At 33.3% G+C, this 21,478-nt stretch overlaps 1 protein-coding gene across 2 annotated transcripts in view; it reads left to right on the top strand.

Annotated features, from left to right (window-relative positions):
• Nucleotides 1-21,478, top strand: part of LOC126739396 (bone morphogenetic protein 1-like) — an 85,409-nt gene that overhangs the window by 9,378 nt on the left and 54,553 nt on the right. For both annotated transcript variants that reach the window (XM_050445062.1, XM_050445063.1), the window contains exon 2: nt 3,695-4,176. In XM_050445062.1, the coding sequence (XP_050301019.1) occupies nt 3,792-4,176 (385 nt within the window). In that variant the 5' untranslated portion in view covers nt 3,695-3,791. The remainder of the gene's footprint in view (nt 1-3,694; nt 4,177-21,478) is intronic.

The following is a 21,478-nucleotide window of genomic DNA, read 5'->3' as shown; positions in this document are numbered from 1 at the left end:
TTGTACTATGAATGAATTAATGAATGAATGGCCAAGGATCTAGGCGTGCTTTTTCTTCTTCTAATAAGGTCTTCTTATTAAAGGTTGGCGACCTCATTTCTGAATGCATCCCTGTTTCGTGCCACATGAAACAGGTCTTCAACATTCATTCCTATCCACTGTCTTATATTACGAATCAAGGATTTCTTCTTTCTTCCAATTCCCTTCTTCCCTGCATTATGTCTTGTAGCAGCATATATTTGTCGTTGCGCAAAATATGACCTAAGTATGCTGTTTTTCGGATCTTAATGATCTTTAGTAGTTTTCTTTCATGTCCAGCGCGCCTTACTACTTCTTTATTTGTTATTCTATGTGTCCAGGTAATCTTTAGCATGCGCCTATATATCCAAGATTTCAGCCACTATATTGGAAAATCCTCCATTTTTATATATTCAATTAAAAGGCTGGAAAAGTTACTATCGTACAAGGGTTTCCACATTTCTAACGGAATGTTGTCAGGTTCAGCTTTGTTGTTTTTTGCATTCTTTATCGCATATTTTACTTCCAATTGAAGAATACCCCTGTAAGTTCTTTTTTTTATCTATATTGAAGACATCCATTTATCATTTTTGCTCTCTTTATGTCATGTTTTATTTGTCTTTTTAATTGCTTGTATTTTTCTGTGTTGGTGTTTTTGTATTTACGCTTTTTTTCCCTAAGGTTGATCATGTCCTGGTTTATCCATATTTTTTTCGCTGTTTGATTCATTCTTGTCCCACGATTGGTTTCCCCCACCTTCAGTTTTCTAGCAATATTTGTTGTGGATGCCTCGGATAAATCCCTCGCAATAAGTCATTTACATTGGTTGTGGTCAGTACTACCATCCGCATTTGAATAAGCTCTTTATGCTGTTTGTAAACTGCTTGTTAACACACATAAAATCTATTTAATTCCTAATAGGGTTGTTTTCATTATCAACAGATACAAAGTGATGACTGTGATAAACTTCTTTTTCTGGCAGCAATGTATTAGTCTATCACCTCTTTTATTTCTATCTCCTAGACCAAAATCCCCCACAATATTGCCAACTTTGCTTTTACCAAATTTGCGTTAAAATCCTTCATGATTATACTGAGCTCGTATTTTTTTAGGGTTTTGATTAATTCATCTAAATCCGAATAAAACTTTTCTACAGTTTATTCACTGCTGTCGGCTGTAGGCGCGTATATTTGTATAAGCTTTGTATTTATTGGGCTGGTGCTTATTTGAATCATCATCATTCTCTTATTAACGGATATAAGGTTGGCGACGTGTTGTTGAAGCTCTTTTTTAATTATTATGCCTACACTATTATGCCTGTGTTCTCCACTATTAGATCCTGAGTAGTTTAGCACCACATCGTCATGCCTGCATTGCCTTGCATTTGGCCACCTCACCAAGACCCAGGACCTAGCCTTGTATAGAATTCTGATATTCCATGTTGCTATCCGGTTCAAAGTTGTATTTTCATTCCTATTCCTGTTTCACCAGGGAATTGTTCGCAACTCTGTCCCATTATAGGGACTCAAGGCCGTTTCTTTTTCACCACTCATCATTGTGGCTATTTTGGAGAGTTGATAGTGTAGCAGTTTCTCCTTGCTTTCTACACCGCAGAGCCCCAGCTGAATAAATCTTATGTGATTGTTGCCTATGCATCTGTGCCAAGCCTTTATAGTAGAGGAGCCTTGGATACTAAATTTGTAGTTACTAAAGAGTCATGGGGGTCTATTGAATTGAGAAGATTAGGCCCTAAAACGAAAAAAAGTTTATCTTAAGTTTATAATTATTAGGAATAATATTTGTCGATAGTCTTGGTTTAGTAATTTCATAGCTGCTGCCCTATGACATGCGTCATGGATCTTCCGTCCCATCTAACATTGGATGTCTTAGTCTCTTCTGTCTTCTGGGTCGTTGTTCACTCCCGCGTTGGAGGTTATATCGCCTTGACTTGGTCCCCAAGCCTCGTCTGTATAAACGGGACCTTGAGACTCGACTTTTGTGTAGGAGAGGCTATCTAAGTCGCACCCCAACTGATTGAAAAATTGCTGCTTGTCTTAAGAATGCTTAAATTTATTAACAGACAAAGCAAACAATTTAGAAAGAATAATTCTTTAATTATACTTCACCATGGCTAAGTTGGTGGTCAGCTATAATTTGCCTGCTCAGGGTGGAATCCTGGATATGATGTATGTATTAATAAACTTGAACGCATACAGAATAAATTCCTAAGGTCTCAGGCGTTTAGAAGCTATATTCAATATGATAATTTTGCCATGAATTTAAATTGTTTCGATTCGAAAATCATCGAATCATTAAGGATATAATCTTTTTATACAACACCTTCTTCTTCAACCACTTCTAAACATAGGCCTGTCCAACTTCTTTCCATGTCGTTCTGTTCTGTGCTATCTGTAACCAGTTTCTACTCGCAATTTTCTTTACATCATCAGTCCATCTCTTCTAAGATCTGCCTACGCCTCTATTTATTTGTCTCGGTCTCCATTTTAGTTTTGTTAGTCTTAATGTCCATCTATCTGTGTCATTTCTTGTTATATGCCCTGATTACTACCATTAAAGTTCAGCTATTCTTTCAACTCCATCTGTCACTGCCTGTCTGGCAAACTCTGAGTTTATACAACATACTTAATGCAAATATTGATTGTATACATCTATTGTCGACAATACCAATAGCTATTCGAGAAAGAATTTTAGGAAATCCTAGGTTTTGTGATTCCTGCGGATCATACTAATAGCTCTACGAGTTCAGGTATAAATACGATGTTGAGATCTGCTTAATGACTTGGTCCGTCATATTACTGTGACAAAATAATGACTGCTGGTTCAATATGTTAATGACATGATTTATTTTTACACTTAAAATACAGGGTTAAAATCATCATAATGCTAAATCTGAGGACTTAATAATATGAAGTTTTGCTTACAACAGTCAGCACACTAAGACACTGAAATTAATATCGGTGCTCTCCTCTCGTGATTTCTAGTTCGCTAATGAGATAGATCGGCCTAATATCACCATATATGGTAGTTGTTTGATTGCAGTGTTCTCAGAAATTTGAGAACCGTGATCTTCTGATATTAGTGGAACGTGGGGCAAAATGATTTATCGTTCTAAATTCGACGTTAAATCTTGGTAAGTTGGGCCTCAACACGTATTGTGAGGAAATAGCTTTTATCATGTATCAAAAAATGTTGCAAAAAAATTATTAAAGCTTTATTATTGGACTCAGAATTATAATAGATTTAGAATAATTATCGGAGTTTTGAATATATATCTTTTTGCGAAATATTTGAGTTTAATTTTTTATTAGAGAAATTAAATTCGTTTTTCTTCATGTCAGTCTTATAACCCTTAAAAGCAAAAACTAACGATTTTTGATCACTTATATCTCAAAAACAGTTTGACCAAAGTATAGAATGTGAGAATATCCCTCAAATTTTCTAGAATTTCCCGTAAAATCTTAAAATGCCATAACATATAGGGTGTCCCATTGAAAATATTAAAATTTGCATTTATTTTTTTTAAAGGACCGATGCTCATCTTTAGGGACTTGCGGTTTTGTCCACTAGTTTAGAAGGGGGAGGATTTTTTTCCGAGCACCCTGTATATTTGTCGGAACACTTACAGTAAAGTCGATAATTAAAAATCTTTTTCCAGATCTTCTTTGCGATGCACCCCGGTATAATAACAATTATCGCAAGCCAGTAATTAGTCCACATCAAACACGAGATACGACAGATTAACAACGACAGCCATGTTTAGTCGAGCGGCGATTGTTTTGTGCTTCTACCACCTCGCGGCCCAGAGTGCCTTTATCCGGAAAAACGATGATTTTCCGGATAGTGCGAATCGAACGGAAAAACCGATTTATTCGTCAAATTTATTTAATGTTACCGTTGAAGTACACAATAGGACGTTCTTAGATGTTAATGGAACGAACTTGACGAATGTCGATGAACAAGTTGCGGAAAAAAGAAGTAGTGTGGACAATTTGACAGTGTGGGAAAATGTGACAAGCCCGACAGGGGTACTGCCGTTAAAGGCGAAGAAGAATCAGAAGTTTTCTGTGGACTACCTGTTGACCCAAACGTTTCCCACGAAAACTTCTAATGATACTGGTTTGAACCCTTGTAAAGCTGGTAAGTGTATGTCTTTCTCTTTAGATCAGTGTAACTGCCAGAGTTTAGTATGTGTAGTTAGCATTTTTTTTATATTTGTACCTAAACAGCTAATGCATCATATGGGGCTCAATGGATGCCAACTTCCTCAAAATAATCACTAAAAGATTTGAAATTTGCCCAAGGAAAAACTAATAATGCAGTTTTTTTCAAAGCAGCATAGAAGCTATCTTTGACGTAAAAATGATTTCAAATCTGAAAATGGTTAATGACGTCATCTTGGATCCGAGTCATGGCATAATATTTTGGGTTCGTAAAGTACGTCTGTTCAATTTAATTCTTTTTTCCAAGGTGACGGTCATCTTCCATTTTGATTTGATATTTGAAATTTTCCTTTTTTTAACCTTCTTACCCAGGAAGTACATTAATCCAACAATCCCATTACAAGTGGGAATTTGTTCAAGAAAATTTAATACTGGTGTCATGTGGCAGAGAATCCAAGTTTTAAAGTGAAAATGGCAGTTCAAACTCTTCCTCTGCTCTACTCTCTTTCATTTCAATTTTTTTAAAGTTCGCTTGTCCATTATTTTGAAAACTGTTATTTCCACGTCAAAACATAGTTTTTCTGTATTAGTTTCTCTATATTTTTAGCACCTTTTCTCACATTTTTACCGTGATAGTATACTGACATTTATTAATACATACTGACTTTCAAAACCCCTAAATTAACCCCTAAACGAGAAAATTAAATCCCAATGTTGTTAAAATCATCATTAAAAGTGAAAATTTTGTATTAATAGAAGCCATCTTTAGAAGTAAAAATGGCAATTACAAATTTAAAAATGGCGGATGGTTCCATTTTAGATTAAAGTGGTGCCCCTATATTTTGGGACCTTATAGAAAATCCATGCAATTTAGTTTTTTTCCAAGATGGTACTGATCCGCTATTTGAGTGTTTGGTATTGTCATTGTTTTTATTAAATATTTTAACAACAGTTTCTACTTAATATAAATATTACCATAAAGGTACAGGGTGATAAAACTATTTGATTTTTTATTTATTTTAGTCATACACTCAGCAATTATTTTATTCTTTTTATTTCCAAATATGACTTCCCAGATTACAATTATTTTACGGACAATTTTACAACTTCCAAATCCCACAAACATACTTTTAGAACACTATTTATAGTAATCACCTTATCGCCTCGGATCCTTTATAGGAATTGTTGCACAATATTTGAAAATCCTGTTTTCCAAACATACTCCAAAATGACACATATCTGCCATTTTAAAAGCTGGAACTGTCACTTCTACGTATACTTTATGATCTTATTTTGAAAGTTGCATATGTCTTTTGGGGATTTTTTTTATAATGGTAAATATTTTGACAAAAAATATTCACATTAAGTCAATTTGACCAAAAGTCAACTCGCACAGTGATGAAGTGGAATTACGTTTTGTAAATTTCGGCTAAAAATTCCACAACTATTTATTAATTTTAACGAGATATAATGTATAGATAGAGGTTTTTAAATCTTTAAATAATTTATAATTAAAGGAACGTTACAAAAAAAAAAGAACACTGTGACCATCCTGTATCTTTGTTGTCATTGACTTTTTATTAGAAAAAATTAAGTTGACTTAATATAATTTTTCTTTAATACAGATTCGACTGTGAAAATCTTTATCATTATACAGGGTGATTTTTATAAGAAGGTCATGCTTTTGGGGGATGATAGGGGACGTTCAAATATAACTTTTGATATAAGACACTATGGGTCGAAAATGCCTCAGAAGCAAAATACAGGGGGTTAAAGTTTTTAAAAAAATTAAGAGATTAATTTTTAGTTTTTTGACTGTTTAAGATATCGGTGTCAAATTTTCTCAATAAAGTTACCTAATAAAGATGCTTTAAATGTAAAAAGTAAATGTTTTAGTTTCAACCAGTGACGTAGATCAGATAGGCATTAGAGTAATTTTTTAATAAAAAAAATAGTACGCTACTGATAATCAATAATTTTAAGAATCCTTGGTTTATTTAACAGAAAAAAAGGTATCCTGCATCTTTTTCCCAAAAGGCACCATTTTATCAGAATTTAAAACTAAATAACTGTAATAAAAACTAAGGAAAAAAAAATTATTGGATAACGTTAATAAATACTAAATAATAAATAATAATAATTAATAATTCATTTAAAAGGTTCTCAAAGTGGCCGCCATTTTGTTGGATACAGAGCCTGCAGCGTAATGTTAAATTGTCGTGAATTTTCTGAATAACTTCCCCCTATCTTTAATTTCGCCTGCAGTTACTGCAATGAGAGCCAAAAGATCATGTTCATCTGGCACAGGTGTAGAATAAATAAGTTGGTCCAAATGACCGCACAAATAAAAATCACAGGGATTTAAATCGGGGGAGCGCGCTGGCCAAGCTACTGGGCCTCCCCTCCCAATCCAACGTTTAGGATATCTTTGGTTCAAATATTCCCTGACAACGCGACCATAGTGTGCCGGACAACCATCATGTTGAAGCCACATTATTTGCCGAACATCCAATGGCACATCTTCTAAAAGTTCAGGCAGCACATCTCGAAGAAAAATCAAATAATTCCCTGCAATGAGACGTCTTGGCAAAATGTACGGACCAATCAAGTTCTCCCTTACAATGCCTGCCCAAACATTCACAGAGAATTTTTGTTGGTAGCCACGGATAATCCCTCTCGGCAAAACGTTAATTCGTCACTAAACAAAATAGCTTGGCGAATGTCTGGGTGTTCAGCCCCTTGTTGAAGATACCAAATGGCAAATGCGAACCTATTAGCATAGTCTTGGGGCAACAGATGCTGAACCTTTTGTTTTTTAAATGGATAAAGGTGGTTATCATGCAAAACTTTCCAAACCAACGTTTGGCTTATCCTCAGGTGATCAGCAATTTTTCGGGTACTTGTATTTGGATCCTTTTCAATATTGTCAAGTATTTCCTCCTCAACATTATCACGAATAGGTCTTGCACGAACTCTTATGCTTGGGTTCACCTAAAACAAAAAGTACATGTTAATTTTTTGTTTCTAAGTAGGTACTTACTTGTAATTGTTCTCTCGCACGTAGACTCCTGTCGACCTTAAAAAAAATCATCTCTCTGGGACCATTCGATTAGGAAAACGTTCAGCATAAATCGCGCGAGCCAATACATTTCCTCTGGATTCACCAAGGGTTAAATGCATATCTGCCAATTCAATCCACGTAAATCGCTCCATAACATTCAAAATAAAGCAACGGCAGAACAACTACCTTATTTAAATTAATCAGGAAGATGACGTTATAACAAAGTTTTGATTCGAATGTCAAAAATATCCTAGCAACCGTCAAAACTATTAGTTATTTTGTTATCATGTCCCTCTTTGCAATTTGTGTGGCATTGAGTTAGCGGATGTGCACACTCGGCGAATCCGATGAGTTCGTGCGAGACCAAATACCGAAATTAAAGATAGGAGTGAAGTTATTCAGAAAATTCAAGACAATTTAACATTACGCTGCAGGCTCTGTATCCAACAAAATGGCGGCCACTTTGAGCACCTTTTAAATTAATTATTAATTATTATTATTAATTATTTAGTATTTTTTAACGTTATTCAATTTTTTTTTCCTTAGTTTTTATTAAAGTTATTTATTTTTAAATTCTGATAAACTGGTGCCTTTTGGGAAAAAGATGCAGGATACCTTTTTTTCTGTTAAATAAACCAAGGATTCTTAAAATTTTTGATTATCAGTGGCATACTGTTTTTTTTTTATTAAAAAATTACTCTAATGCCTATCTGATCTACGCCACTGGTTGAAACTAAAACATTTATTTTTTACATTTAAAGCATCTTTATTAGGTAGCTTTATTGAGAAAATTTGACACCGATATCTTAAACAGTCAAAAAACTAAAAATTTATTTCTTAATTTTTTTAAAAACTTTAACCCCCTGTATTTTGCTTCTGAGGCATTTCCGACCCATAGTGTCTTTTATCAAATGTTATATTTGAACGTCCCCTATCATCCCCCAAAAGCATGACCTTCTTATAAAAATCACCCGGTATACTCTATATTATATACCAATGTAAGTTTTCATCAGACATTCGTTGCCATTTTGGACCCGCTTTCTTGCGCTAGTCTATTATTTTCAACTAAGATGGCGATCATCCGCCATTTGAAAAGTTAGATTATTTTATAAAAGAATCGATGCAGTAGTGCATATTATTTAACATTGTCCATATAGGTAAATTATATGGTAGGTTTTACATGTCAATTAGAACACTCAATACACAAAAATAGTCAACTGATTTATTACAGACGTACACACTAAACATAATGATAAGACTAATAGAAACACTTATATATACACTGTAATTATTTCTTACTATTTATTTTGATTTAAAAGTCGCGCCAATATTCAGACTTAAACTGACCTCCTAGTGGCGAGGGCTCTAAAAGGCCAAATTTCCATGTGCGCCCCTAGATGTCGCAAGTTATGCCCGTCGCTCGCTCGAAATGTTTCCCGAGGGGCTTCAGAGAAGAAGATTGCTTTCAAACTGATCTTCCAATGAAAAGGAAAAACTTCTGATCGAAGAATAAATTAAATATGAACAAGAATTAAAGTGCTAATAGAAAGCTGAACTGCATTAAAAATCGGGGAAAGATCGTCTGGGTATTGCCCTTTGCTTATATCCAATAGTATTCTCTTAAATATAAATTGTTCAAAATTGCTTTATTGGGAAATGGCCAAGCTCTCTGACTATACATTTTAAAAAAGTAATCGGCGAATAGAACAGCTATCTCATTACCACAGGACGTAGTAGTGCCTCTATGGAAAATTTCATTTGGAATCTGAACATTATTTTTCTCTGGTCTCTTTTTATGAATGACAATGCTAATTTTGTTGTATTAATACACACCAATTAATTGGTTTCTACTCCGTTAATCCATTTTTAAATAAATACATTTAAATTATTGAAAGCAATAGGTCTATTCCTATCAGTACCGATCAGTACCGAACAGTATTGAAGAGTTGAAGTGTAATGTAGCAGAATTAAAATGGGTGATCAAATATCACTGTTGACTGAAAGAAAAACCTAATTGTCTACTGCTTAATATGTGTAGGATCTTTCTATTTTGCTTGCCTAACTTTAGCTGGTGAGAGTTATTAAAAGATCTAGAAAGTCCAAACAAATAATCAACACTCTTAAAATTCTAGCTCTGAAAGGCTCGCATTAAAAAGCCTGATACTAATATCCATAGACAAAACGACCATATATCTAATATAATTTCTGAATAACTAGGTAAATAATTTTCTTTTGAAAAGTTGCCAGCATCCTTAAAATAATTCTGGAGCAATTGAAACAGAGGAAATTAGTTAGACGACGGTGTCGGGGCCATAAGAAGCACCACTACCAAATTAGGTAAATTTCTAATCCAGGAAACCACAAACTCAGTGGAACGACCAATAGAAGGAGCGCAATTGTAACATGTAATAGTATAATTAAACATCTGGATGCTCGCAATATTGAACAAAGAACTGATGGAAATTTTTTAGGATTTCTGTAATTGCCGATCTGCAATGGTCCATACGAAATTAGAGATAATAAGCCGACTTATAGAATTGCCTCCTGATCCTCCCGATAAGCCACTAAGGCTTATCGGGAGGATAGAATTTAACAAGAGCGGGGCATCGATCAGGCTGTCACTAGAATTTCCACAGCACACTTTCAATAGCACACTAGAATTTCCACGCCTGTAAACCTAAAAATCCATAGATATATAAAAAGGGGAGATATAACATTTCATTCATAAATTCGCTTTGTTTACAATCAGAAATCGGAGAGAGAAAGGCTACAATATCTACCTTAAGAAGGACGAAGATAAAAGAAACATTAATCGTTCAACAACGCATTGCGCTGTCACTTGGTATTCAACTATTATTTCAATCGACCAGTGGCATAGCTTGGCTTTAAAGAAAACTGAATAATAGTTAAAAAAATTGAAAAATTATTTAGAAAGGCTGCTTTGTAAAAAAAAGGTTACTTTATTACTTCTATACATAATATAAATTTTAAAATAAATTAATTTTTATTCATATTATTAAAATATATAATATACATTAATTAAAATTTGTAATAGGGAATAAAGTTTCTTGTATAGTTTTTCAGTTTTCTGGTATTAAAAGATATTGTGTGAAATAAAACATACCGAAGATTTACATATATTATTATATTTTATATTATTTACATACACTATACCTAGAGATAGTTACAAAATATACTGTTATAATGATAGTTATTAAATAAACACAAAAACATATCGTCGGCTTAAGATGCAAAAAGCCTAACTCCAAAATTTTAAATTATTCAGGAGATGCAAAAAACTTGTCAGAATGAGAAAATATAATAAAACAAGATAATTTTCCAAAATATTTTATTTTGTTTAATGCTTGAACATAGAAAATTATTGCTCTTGTCAAAAAAAGGCTTTAATCTTGAAATATTGGGAGTTAGGTAATATGCGTTCCATGAGCATGGGTTCGCAACAGGAGATAGGCAATAATCTGATTCATTGCAACTTAATTATAAAAAAACTTTAAAGACGCAAGCAAAAGAACTAAAAGAAAGAGGCATTTTACAAATGTGGTAAGTTATCATAAAAAAAAATGAAAGTCTTTAGGAATTGAAGATTTAAGGTCCATTAAGTGTTGAAAATTTTCAGATTTAATTGGTATTGGAGTCGGATACATTAACGGCACCTCTTCTAAATTCCAGATTTTTTTATCTTTTTTCGTTATTCTATAAGGCAAAGGCATCCATTCTTCTGTATGCCTGATTTTAAAGAGAATTCTGTGTTCATTATACTGAAGTGATCTAATGTTTGTTACAGTAGGATCACCTGACGATTACCACCTGCCATAAACAATTCCTTTCATAATGGCATCTTTCCAGCATATTTGAAAGAGGCAGTGGTTATCCCTCTTTATAAGGGTGGAGATTTGAGTGAGCCTTGTAATTTCCGTCCAATTTCTATATTATCTAACCTCTCCAAGATAGTTGAAAAACTTGCAAAAATTAGAATTTTGTCTTTTTTGCAATATAATTGCATTTTATCTGCAAATCAGTTTGGATTTCAAACGGGAAAAGGGACTCATGACGCTGTTTTCGGCTTTTTGGAGAGTGTTTATGTGTCCTTAAATTCTGGAGAGTTCGCGGCGGCAGTGTTTTGCGATTTGTCCAAGGCATTTGATTGTGTAGATCATGGAATATTGCTGTCTAAGCTCAATAATTATGGCTTTAGAGGTGTGACATTGCAATGGCTAGAATCCTATCTGTCTAATCGTACCCAAAGAGTTACAGTATCTGGATGTTTATCCGATTCCAGATCTCTTAAAACTGGAGTACCTCAGGGTTCAGTGTTAGGACCACTATTATTTTTGCTCTATGTAAATGAATTGGGTTCATTAAAACTGCAGGGCAAAGTGGTTCAGTTTGCTGATGATACCACCATTTTGTGGAATCATAGAGATTCTGATGGTGTTAGAGCCCAGGTTTTTAAGGATCTTAAGATTTTATCGGAGTGGTGTGCTGCAAATAGGCTTGTATTTAATGTGGGCAAAACCTTTATTATAGGATTTAAGTGTGACGTTGAGGGCCTTATGTTTAGTGAAAACTCCCCCTTGCAATACAAGGAAAGCTGTAACTTCCTTGGTATTACCATTGATGGTCGCCTTCGCTTCGAAGGTCATATCCTAAATCTTGCATCAAAATTATCCTCTGGATGCTTTGCAGTAAGAATGGCGGGGCATGAGCTGGGAGGGGTAGTTGCACGTTCAGTGTACTTTTCTCTTATTGAGTCCCATCTTCGTTATGGCTTGCCTTTTTGGGGTTTAAGCAACAAGGGATTATTAAACATAATTTTTGTGATTCAAAAAAAAACTCTTTTTTTTCTTTTTATCTTAGAAACAGCTACTATTATTCATAAATGTCCTAAACCTCCCTCTAACACTGGTCATATGACTCGCCAGGTTAACAATTTTCCCTTATCAATCCCTACATCCTCCCTCACCAAGAACTCACTTATATACCTTAGCAAAAAAATTTACAACCATGTTCCTCTATGTATCAGACAAATTAAATCAAACAAAAGTTAAGAAATTCAAAAAGAAATTAAAATCACTTTTATTATCCAGGGCATATTACAGCCTTGACGATTTTTTTAATGATACCTTTTGACCTGTGCTCTGACATAATTTTAGTGTTTTAGTTTCGTTTCCTATTAAATAATTTAATCTACTCCCTCTAAATTCTGTTTTATTGACAGCTTTACTTATTTTTTAATCAAATTTATCAAAAAGATGCTTTTTTTTTCTCAATCTGTTTTGTTATAATTAATTTTGGTAACGTGTGTAAATTTTATGGTAAAGTGTTTTAGATGTTATGTTTGTTTTAAATTTGAATTTTAAAGTGAATCTGGAATTTTTTAGTTTTTAGGATGCTTGTACACAAGATTTTGTTGTCTTACGTAATATAGCATATATTCTTTCTTTCTTTCGATCTACCAGGATGGATGGAACTAATGTATTGAACATCTTGAAAGTTTTTGAAATATGTGTGATCCAAGTACTCCACCACGTAGGGTTTCGGATTTATACGAGCAGTTTGACAAATATTGACATAGTCTGCTGGGACGTTTATGACTCGGTTTTTTAGTTTCCGCTCGATTGTGGAATGCATTGAATCGCACTCCATTTGCGTATACCCTTTTTCTAAAAATTTTTGCTCAATTGTAATCCCATGCTTTTGAGCAAAGTTGAAAAGTGCATTGGCAAGAATTGCATTTCTGCTTTGTCCAGTGCAACCATCACTGTACAAAATGACTTTACTAGTAGAGTTTTTTTGGGGTATAATATTAGTCTCTAATAACTTGTAAATGATGGTAGCAAATGTGTTGGCAGTTTGTCCGGCATGACCCTTATGCCAGAGGAAACAATATCCATCCAAGTATTTAATGTCCATAATTGTAAAATTATGGACTATTAATTTTATGTTATAATATAGAGCGCTGACATTAGATTTTGGACTCAGTAGAACTCAGTAGAACTCATTGCAAATCCATTCAAAAAAACTTTTACTTCTTCTTTTGTTTTATCAACTTCTTTTTCCTTTCGTGCCTCCTCCTTTTTCTTCTGATGTTCTTGATAGGTAGCTTCGTCGATATTACCAGTCTTGTAACCCACACACGTATCACATTCATCCTTTTTAGGTGAAAAAAGTGCTAAATTAAAATCGTCGAAACTGTTATTAAATGCTGCAATAGATAGCGGTTGTGAATCGTTTTTTCTACACCAGTCATTCTTATAAAACCGATATAATTCAATTTTTGTTTGCCAAGATCTTTCAAGGTATAATTTCTTTGTGCTCTTTCGACAATAATGTGACTCTAGTTTTGGAAAAAACTTTAAAGAAATTGCACAAATTTTCTTTTTGTGTGTCGATTTTCGCTTTTCGATTCACTATTTGGGAGGAATTATTATCACGCGTATCATTAAGGTCATCATCCACCAAATCATTTGCAGTGTGGTGTGATTTATTTTTTTCAATCAACCAATGTGCAACAGTTCTTGGTGCAATTGAAAGAGTATTGCAAAACAGTGTTTTGCACACTCTTATCTTGGATGTTGTATGAAGAAAATATATATAGGAAAATTCCCTTCTTGACTCGTTCTCTTTTTTTCGGTCCCTAGCTCTTAAAGTACTTTTCTTTTCAGCAGCATCCTTAGAAACAATTGTTTTTCGTTCCACAAAAAATTCCAAAATCTTGTAAAAATTTCTATTCTTTGATCTTCTGTTATCTCATTGCACTCCATTACTGGTTTTTGTTACTTACCATTGCTGCATTTGCATCTAGGTCCTATAGCTTTTGCTTTTTTTTTAATATCATAATTCCATTTTTCTTCTTGCTTTTGTTTTCCAAAATATTCCTTTCCTTCTTGTCTCAAAATCTTATTTTTATTTTTCTTCCATTCCTTTTGATCTACATGACGTCTCTTTCTGCGTGTCCGTGAAGGGGTTTCGATTGGAGTGTTATTTTGTAGCTCTTCTAGTACTTCATTTTCACTTGAACTTGTTTCATTTTCACTGGGTTCATAAGATTTATCTGAATGACTAGAAGAAACTTCAATAACTTCTTCTTCCAAAATGGAGGTTGGGACTTCTTCACCATGAATTGATTCTGGAACGAAATTCTGACGATCTTCTGGTTCAATGTTGATTTCATCTTCAGGAAAATTTGAGGAGATAAAATTCAGGTCAGCAACTTCTTCGTCAGCCAGGGTGAGTAAATCATCATCAGTAATTAAATTGTTGTCAGCTAATAAGTGGTTATTAGATGCTGAGGAGCTTGCTAGATTAGTACTATCAGTTAAGAGTGTAGATAAATCATCATTTTGATCGAAAGTATCACAAAATGTTAAGGATTCGTTTTTAGTTGCCTCTGAAATATTAAGTATGGATGAGAATAATCCATTTTCTTACACACCACACATTGACGAACCATGATAAATGTCTTTAAAAAAAGTTTTATGGATAAAATATTACTAAAAAGTATGAAAAACGCTAATAACAAAATAAATTTATCAACTGCAAACGAGAAACATCGCAAAGAAACGAATGAATGATATTTCGGCTGGGACGGAGTTACAACCACAGAACACAAATATAGAGAAATGCGTGTTGTCTAAAGAACAGACAGAAATTGTTGAAACAGTTGACAGCTTTATTGACGTTGATGACAAAGACGGGGGCAACCATCGTGGGTGGCGGGTGGCGGGAAATTTAAGCCCGATTTATTGCCTGATATTTAGATTTGAAGTAATTTGCAGAATTACAAAAATTGATGCGTTAACTGACGAGTGATGAGATATATTTAAATAGAATTTTATTTTATTTTAAAAAAACAATATGCTTATCAGTTAAAAAATACCCACATTTAATTAAAATCGTTAATTTTAAATGTTGAGAAAAAAATAAAATATTGCATCTCAGACATCCCTCATCACTTCAATCAAGAATTAACACATCAACTAAAATATTATTTAATTTAAATTTGGTTCCCAAGACATTGCTTATTTAAGATATTTAGCTATAGATACTTACTACCAAGAATTATAAATTGGCACGATAGATATGGGACCAAATTTCAAATTAAAAAAAAACAAAACTAAATGGTCTTTTAAATGCTTTATTTTAAGACGAATTAAAATAAATTTAACAAAGGGTTTTAAAATGCATAAAAAAGTTACAATATAAATTAAATACTCGAAACTGTAAGTATGGTATTAATAAGACCTTTTATGTAAAAAATAGAGTTGTTGCAGGTATAAAGCATATTTTAACTGAAACTCCTAATTTCTGGAGTTTCAGAAAAAATTACCTGCTTTTTTTGTTTCCATAAGTGTACAAAACATTATAAGAAATATGTAATAAACATACCTAAATAAAAAATTAAACATATATATTTTTTAACCATCTATACAATTGTAACAAAATAATATATATTCACATATTATGGAAAGCAAATAAACAAATATTATGGAAAACATAAACTCTTATAAAGACACAAACTAAACCTATCTCTTGAAATAAATCTGGCTTCTTATTGTAAATAAGTTAATTAATAATGAATAGATATAACACAAATACATATGAAGACTTGAAATAAATAATGTGCTAAGTGCCAAAATTATTATTTCGAGATAAACAATGTTTTTTATACTACAATCAATGTATAAGAAAAAACTCTCTGAAATTTAACATAGGTTTATTCAAATAAGTATTTTTCGGTGTACATAATATTTTCGACAAATTTTTGTAAAAAATGTCAGAAAAAATGACAAGTTACAAGTTCATAGAATGTGCTAAGTGCCATTACAAAAATATAAATATTGTGGTAAGTAAATAACGAAAAAACACAAAAATTGTAGTTTCTAATTAATATTAGGATTCAATAGATCCTCATAAAATTGTCTGTTTTCTTCCTTCAAATAAGGAATCATTGCCAGCAGATTTTGTTTTTTCTCTTCAGAAATTCTACTCTGGCAGGTTAGGTTGGGCAAAGTCATTTCTGCGATAGCTTCAATTGTAACATTTTTTTCAAAACCTTCGTTGCTTTCCAAGACTCTGTTTCGTTCAGAGTTTCTCGGATTCTGACAAATCCTGGATTTTCTCGGCTAATATTAATCCATTGAGCTTTCAAAATTTGAAGCTTAGATGTATTGAGATGAGATGATTGTAATTTCAGAAGATTCTTTAAAATCGAAAAAGTCATCACGGTTCATTATTGTAACTAGAAATGGTTTTTTTTCACTGCTGCTATCATCATTTTCACTAAATCCATAGGTACCTCACATTTTTTTTGCCCTTTTCGCTTTTCAATTTGAGCGAAATCCCTGTCGCAGCTCATAAACGAATGACCCGACACTAGATACTTATGATTGATCTTATCGAAATGCCCCTTGGCAACTAAATAAATCCACAAAAACAATAACATTTTGTTTTTATTTTGTCCAGCGCAGTTGTCACTCCAGATTGTTAACTTCCGCTTCTGTGTGGGTATATTAGTGAAAGCTTTCAGTACACACGACGCAATTTCGTCCCTCCACGTCCTGTTATACCTTCGTGCCACAAAAACATGAAGCCAGTGTTATTGTCCCCTAGGTGAACACAAAGGTTGTAGTTGGAGAGCTGTCGCATGTAATACATCTGACTATGAGATAAAGTTGGCAATGATAAGACCTGCTCTAAGTCCAATGAGACTATCATGCTGTCACTGGTGGGTTGCTGGCAGTTTTGATGGTCTTTTCTCATTGCTTCTACAGCTGCTTCAGCTTTCCTGTGGTGAAGTTCTAATTTAATTTTAGCATCTGCCTTTGTGGGACCTTTTGTTTGCATGTGCAGTAAATCACAAGTAGCACAGGTATCAGTTCTAGGATTGCGAAAACTTAACTTGGGAAAATTCTTTTTGAAAATTTCAAAATAAAAACGATAACTCACTGTTGAATCAGGATGAGGAACCTTAAACGCAGAGTAAAGTCTATTTATATTAAGATCGGAGCTCAGATACTGCTTCTCGCTTTTTGAACGGTTGTAATGTCCTAAGTCTCTGGGAAATTCGTTTATATGACCAATAACCAGAGCTTTATCTTCCCGCGTGAACATCCGATACAGCTGTTTATTACCTCTCCCTTCCTCGTAAACTGAATCTTCCCGTTTTTCAACTTAGCTAAGGTTTCAATTTGTCTCGGAGTTAATCCAAACACCCCGCAAAAGGTCCTCCTACACACCTGTAAAATGTTGCCCTCTCCATTGGGCAAGGTAAAGGAAAATGTAGCCTATCTCCTACTTGCTTCTGGGCGCTCATAGTTTCCATGCCTTCTTCTTTTGATAGCACATACGTGTATAAGACTCATTGCATACGTATTTTGCTTTACGTTGTCATTCAGATCGTAAAATTCATGAAAAAACTTATTTTTGTTCATGCGATATCTTTTGACAGTTTAACTTGCATTTGCACAATATCTAAAACAAAGTAAATAAAATTGCAAAATCACTGTCAAAAAATAAAAACAATGCTCGACTAACCTTGTTTTCAGGAGGCTGCTTAGCAGCAAATTTCTTATTATGTTTTCTTGTAAAATATTCTTCTCCAGCACTTCTTCTTTTCTGTCGTTGCTTTTGCTTACTGCCCTGTCTAGTAGTAGGGCTGCCATATTTTTAAAAGTAGAAATCGGGAGCATGACATGTTCGAGTTTCGAGTCATGCCGCAGGCAATTTTTTTTTCGGAGCCAAAATTTCATCAATTTTTTTTTCGAATTAGTTTTAGAGCTGGTATTATAAACATATGTGTGTACTTTAAAAATTTTAAACATAAAGAAAAAATAAAAATATATTCTTTGACCTCGTTAACAAAAACAACATGTATTTTATTTTAACGCTACAAAAAAACTAAACATAACATGAAGAAATATATTCTTTAGCTTATTAATTACATAATTAAGATACATATATTAAACACTTCAAAAAAAATTAAACATATCTAACACAAAAAAAAACATATATTATTTTGCCTCGTTTTTGGCAATTATTATGCCAGAGTTACGCCTTAGAATAACTCGAATAAATCCTTAAATTAAAAATATTTTAAGCTGGTCCCTACTTTACCAAGAATGTTTTTCCCATCTTTTTCTAAAAATTTTACAAATTCTTGGCAAGTTTCGGTAAAGTTATGCTTAATCATTAATTCTGACTCTAAGGTTTCTATAGAAAGAGAATGTCTTTCTTTTCTCCACGCTATAAACATTAAACTAAAAATTCTTTCACACATGGCATTAGAGTGGGGAAGAGAAAAAACACAAGAACATATTTTAGAATAATTCGGAGAATTATTTGTTTTAAAATAATAAACCCATTGTTGGTCAATTTTAAAATCTGAAAATTTTTCGGGAAGATTTTCTAAAAAAGATGAAAGGTTCACAAATTCTTCAAACAATAAATCATCATCTATATCAATACTAAATTCTTCTGAAATTTTCATAAAATCCTCCAATCTTGGATTAGTCCTCAAATCCATTGCTTTCAAGTATTTACATTTGTTGTTGTCAGTAAAGTCATACCTAAAATTATCAAATAACTTAAAAGAAACTTGTTTCTGAGATCATATAATATACCTACCATTTTTCTAAATATTCTACGATTTTCCCAATTAACGAATCAGCTTCTTTCTTAAAAATATTAACAATATCTAAATTATCACATTTTCGTACTAGAGAAAGGGCTACTGAGCCATAAAACTTCTGTTCCCTTTTCATCACCAAGGATCGCCTTAAAGTATCCATGATTCCAAACAATTCTACTGCTAAGGCACTTTCGGATTCCAATTTAGAAATTGCCGCATTCATGGCAGTTCCTATGTTTAAAATAAGCCCTAAAATGTTTTTTGTTTGAAGTAAAATAATTAAACGATAACGAAAACATCTACTTACCTAAATAAGCCTCAGCGAGTTCGTTTTCAAAAAACATTCTTAGAATTAAAGGTGACGATTCTCGAGATAAAAAATATGATTTGATGGGAACAAAATGTTTTAGTAAACGTTCGACTGCCGGAATTAATGAGAGCCAACGTGTAGGAACAGAACGTAATAGCTCTGACCATTCTTGTTCACAAAAGACATACCAATCTTTAAGCTCTGTAATTTTTTTTGAGCTGCTGCTAAATTCATTGTAACATTTGATTACAATAGTTTCAATATTGTACCTTATAACATTTTGTCCATACTTGCCAGCATTGTGAATAATATGGCATACACAGCCAAAGGGTAAAATATTTTTATTATGTTTGTGTAGCTCTGTCATAACACTCTGTTTTTTTCCAAAATTAACCGACGCATTATCAGCGCAGTAAGCAGTGACATTTTTAATTGATAATCCTGCCTCATCAAAACCATCAATTAGGCATTTAGCAATATCCACTGACTTTTCTGATGAATTTGAATAAAATTTTAAAAGCTTTGTGCTAACGCCTTTTTCGGTTTGGAAATACCTAACAATCAATGGGAATGTCTTGATATTTCCCTTATTTGAGGCATCTGTTGCAAGGGAAAAAGGATTGTCATTCGCTAAATCCTTTTTAATAATATTTTTACTTTCCGGACCTAAAATTTTGGTGACTATTTTAGTCGCCTTTGTTCTTCCGCATGAATATTTCTCAGCTGTTTTGGAATCCTTGAATATCAGGGGAAATAGTTTCCAGCACAATCTGCCGAGGCGTAGCTTTGAGCATGTTTTATCGCATGAAAAACAAAAGCACATTCAGCCAATGCTATAGAATCCTTGTCAGCCATAGATGAAAAATACCGATTTACTGATTTAGTTTTTGATGTTGCATTAACATTTTGAGTGTGTTTTTCTGTCCTCAAGTGTTTAACAATGTCGTTTTCCCCGCCGTGTTTAATGGAAAATTGACAACGACACGCTCGACATTGTGCCTCAGTATTTAAATTACCTTCAAAAATCCAATCATATTTTTCTTTCCAAACTTTGACATCCCACTTTTTCTTTTTCACTGCTTGATGTGTGTTTTTGCTTTCCTCGATCGTATGCTTATGCTTCCGTATTTGTTGCGATGTTTTACTTGTTCCCGGCAGCGATTCGGTATCGTATATATTGCCGTAATCTTCTACCCCGTCCTCTATCTCTTCATTTTGATCAAGGCCAAGCCAGTCTATTTCCGATTCACTACTACTTGAGCTTAAAGTCATATTTTGCAAAGTCTATCTCGTAAAGAAAGTCAAAAAACTCACTTAACTTTCTCACTTCTGGCGAACGAAAAACTAATGAGAACTAATACCGAGCTCGCTGCTGCTACGATCATCTATGGGAATCACCGGTTTTTATAATGTCAATATCAATTTTATAAGTATTTTCAACTGTCTACGCAAGGGCGCGATCTTTTAGAAATGGAGGAATGTGAGAGACGTATCGATATATTTAACGTATCGATTTAAATGGCGTAAAATTTTATGAAAGCGGGAGGTTGCGGGAGATTTATAATTTAAAATAAAAGGCGGGAGGGTTGACAAGAAATCGGGAGACTCCCGCCTAAATCGGGAGGAATGGCAGCCCTATCTAGTAGTAGTATCAGTATTAGTATACATTCTTGTATTATCGTGAAACTATACAGAACGAGAACGGGAAAAAAAATAACAAACACACCACCAAAACAGCGTAGAAACTGCCGCCTGCAGCACAGAAAACAAGATTATATGTATTGGCACTTAGCTAATTTTTTACCGGCGGCGTTTCGGTGTTTGACAACGACGCACTCTGTTGGGATTTTTTAAAGTACAATTTAATAGTCATGGCACTTGGCGCTTTTTATATTATGTTGTTGGTTTCTCTAGAACATTTTCTTTATCTAGAACATTTTACAAGTATAAAATGGAAAACTGATTTTTTGGCACTTAGCACATTATTTATTTCAAGTCTTCATATGTACAAGTTAATATGCATATTTTTTTCCATTTTATTTTTTTTAGTATAAGCAAATCAAAACAAAATATGACTTTTGATTTTTGGTTAGTCACAATCGGGTAAAGATGTCACAAGTCAGTGGGGTTGTCTTCAGTAAGTATGGAACATAAATCATAAGAAAGCAGATTAAGACAGTGTATTGTGTATACAATATCTTTCTAAAATAAAATACATAAGTTTTTATTATTAGTAATTATTGATTATTACATTTAGT

This window comes from Anthonomus grandis, chromosome 8, assembly GCF_022605725.1.
Source record: "Anthonomus grandis grandis chromosome 8, icAntGran1.3, whole genome shotgun sequence".
In the NCBI taxonomy this organism is placed as follows: Eukaryota; Metazoa; Arthropoda; class Insecta; order Coleoptera; family Curculionidae; genus Anthonomus; species Anthonomus grandis.
The sequence above is the reverse complement of the archived record's forward strand: the minus strand, read 5'-3'. Positions and strand labels throughout refer to the sequence as shown.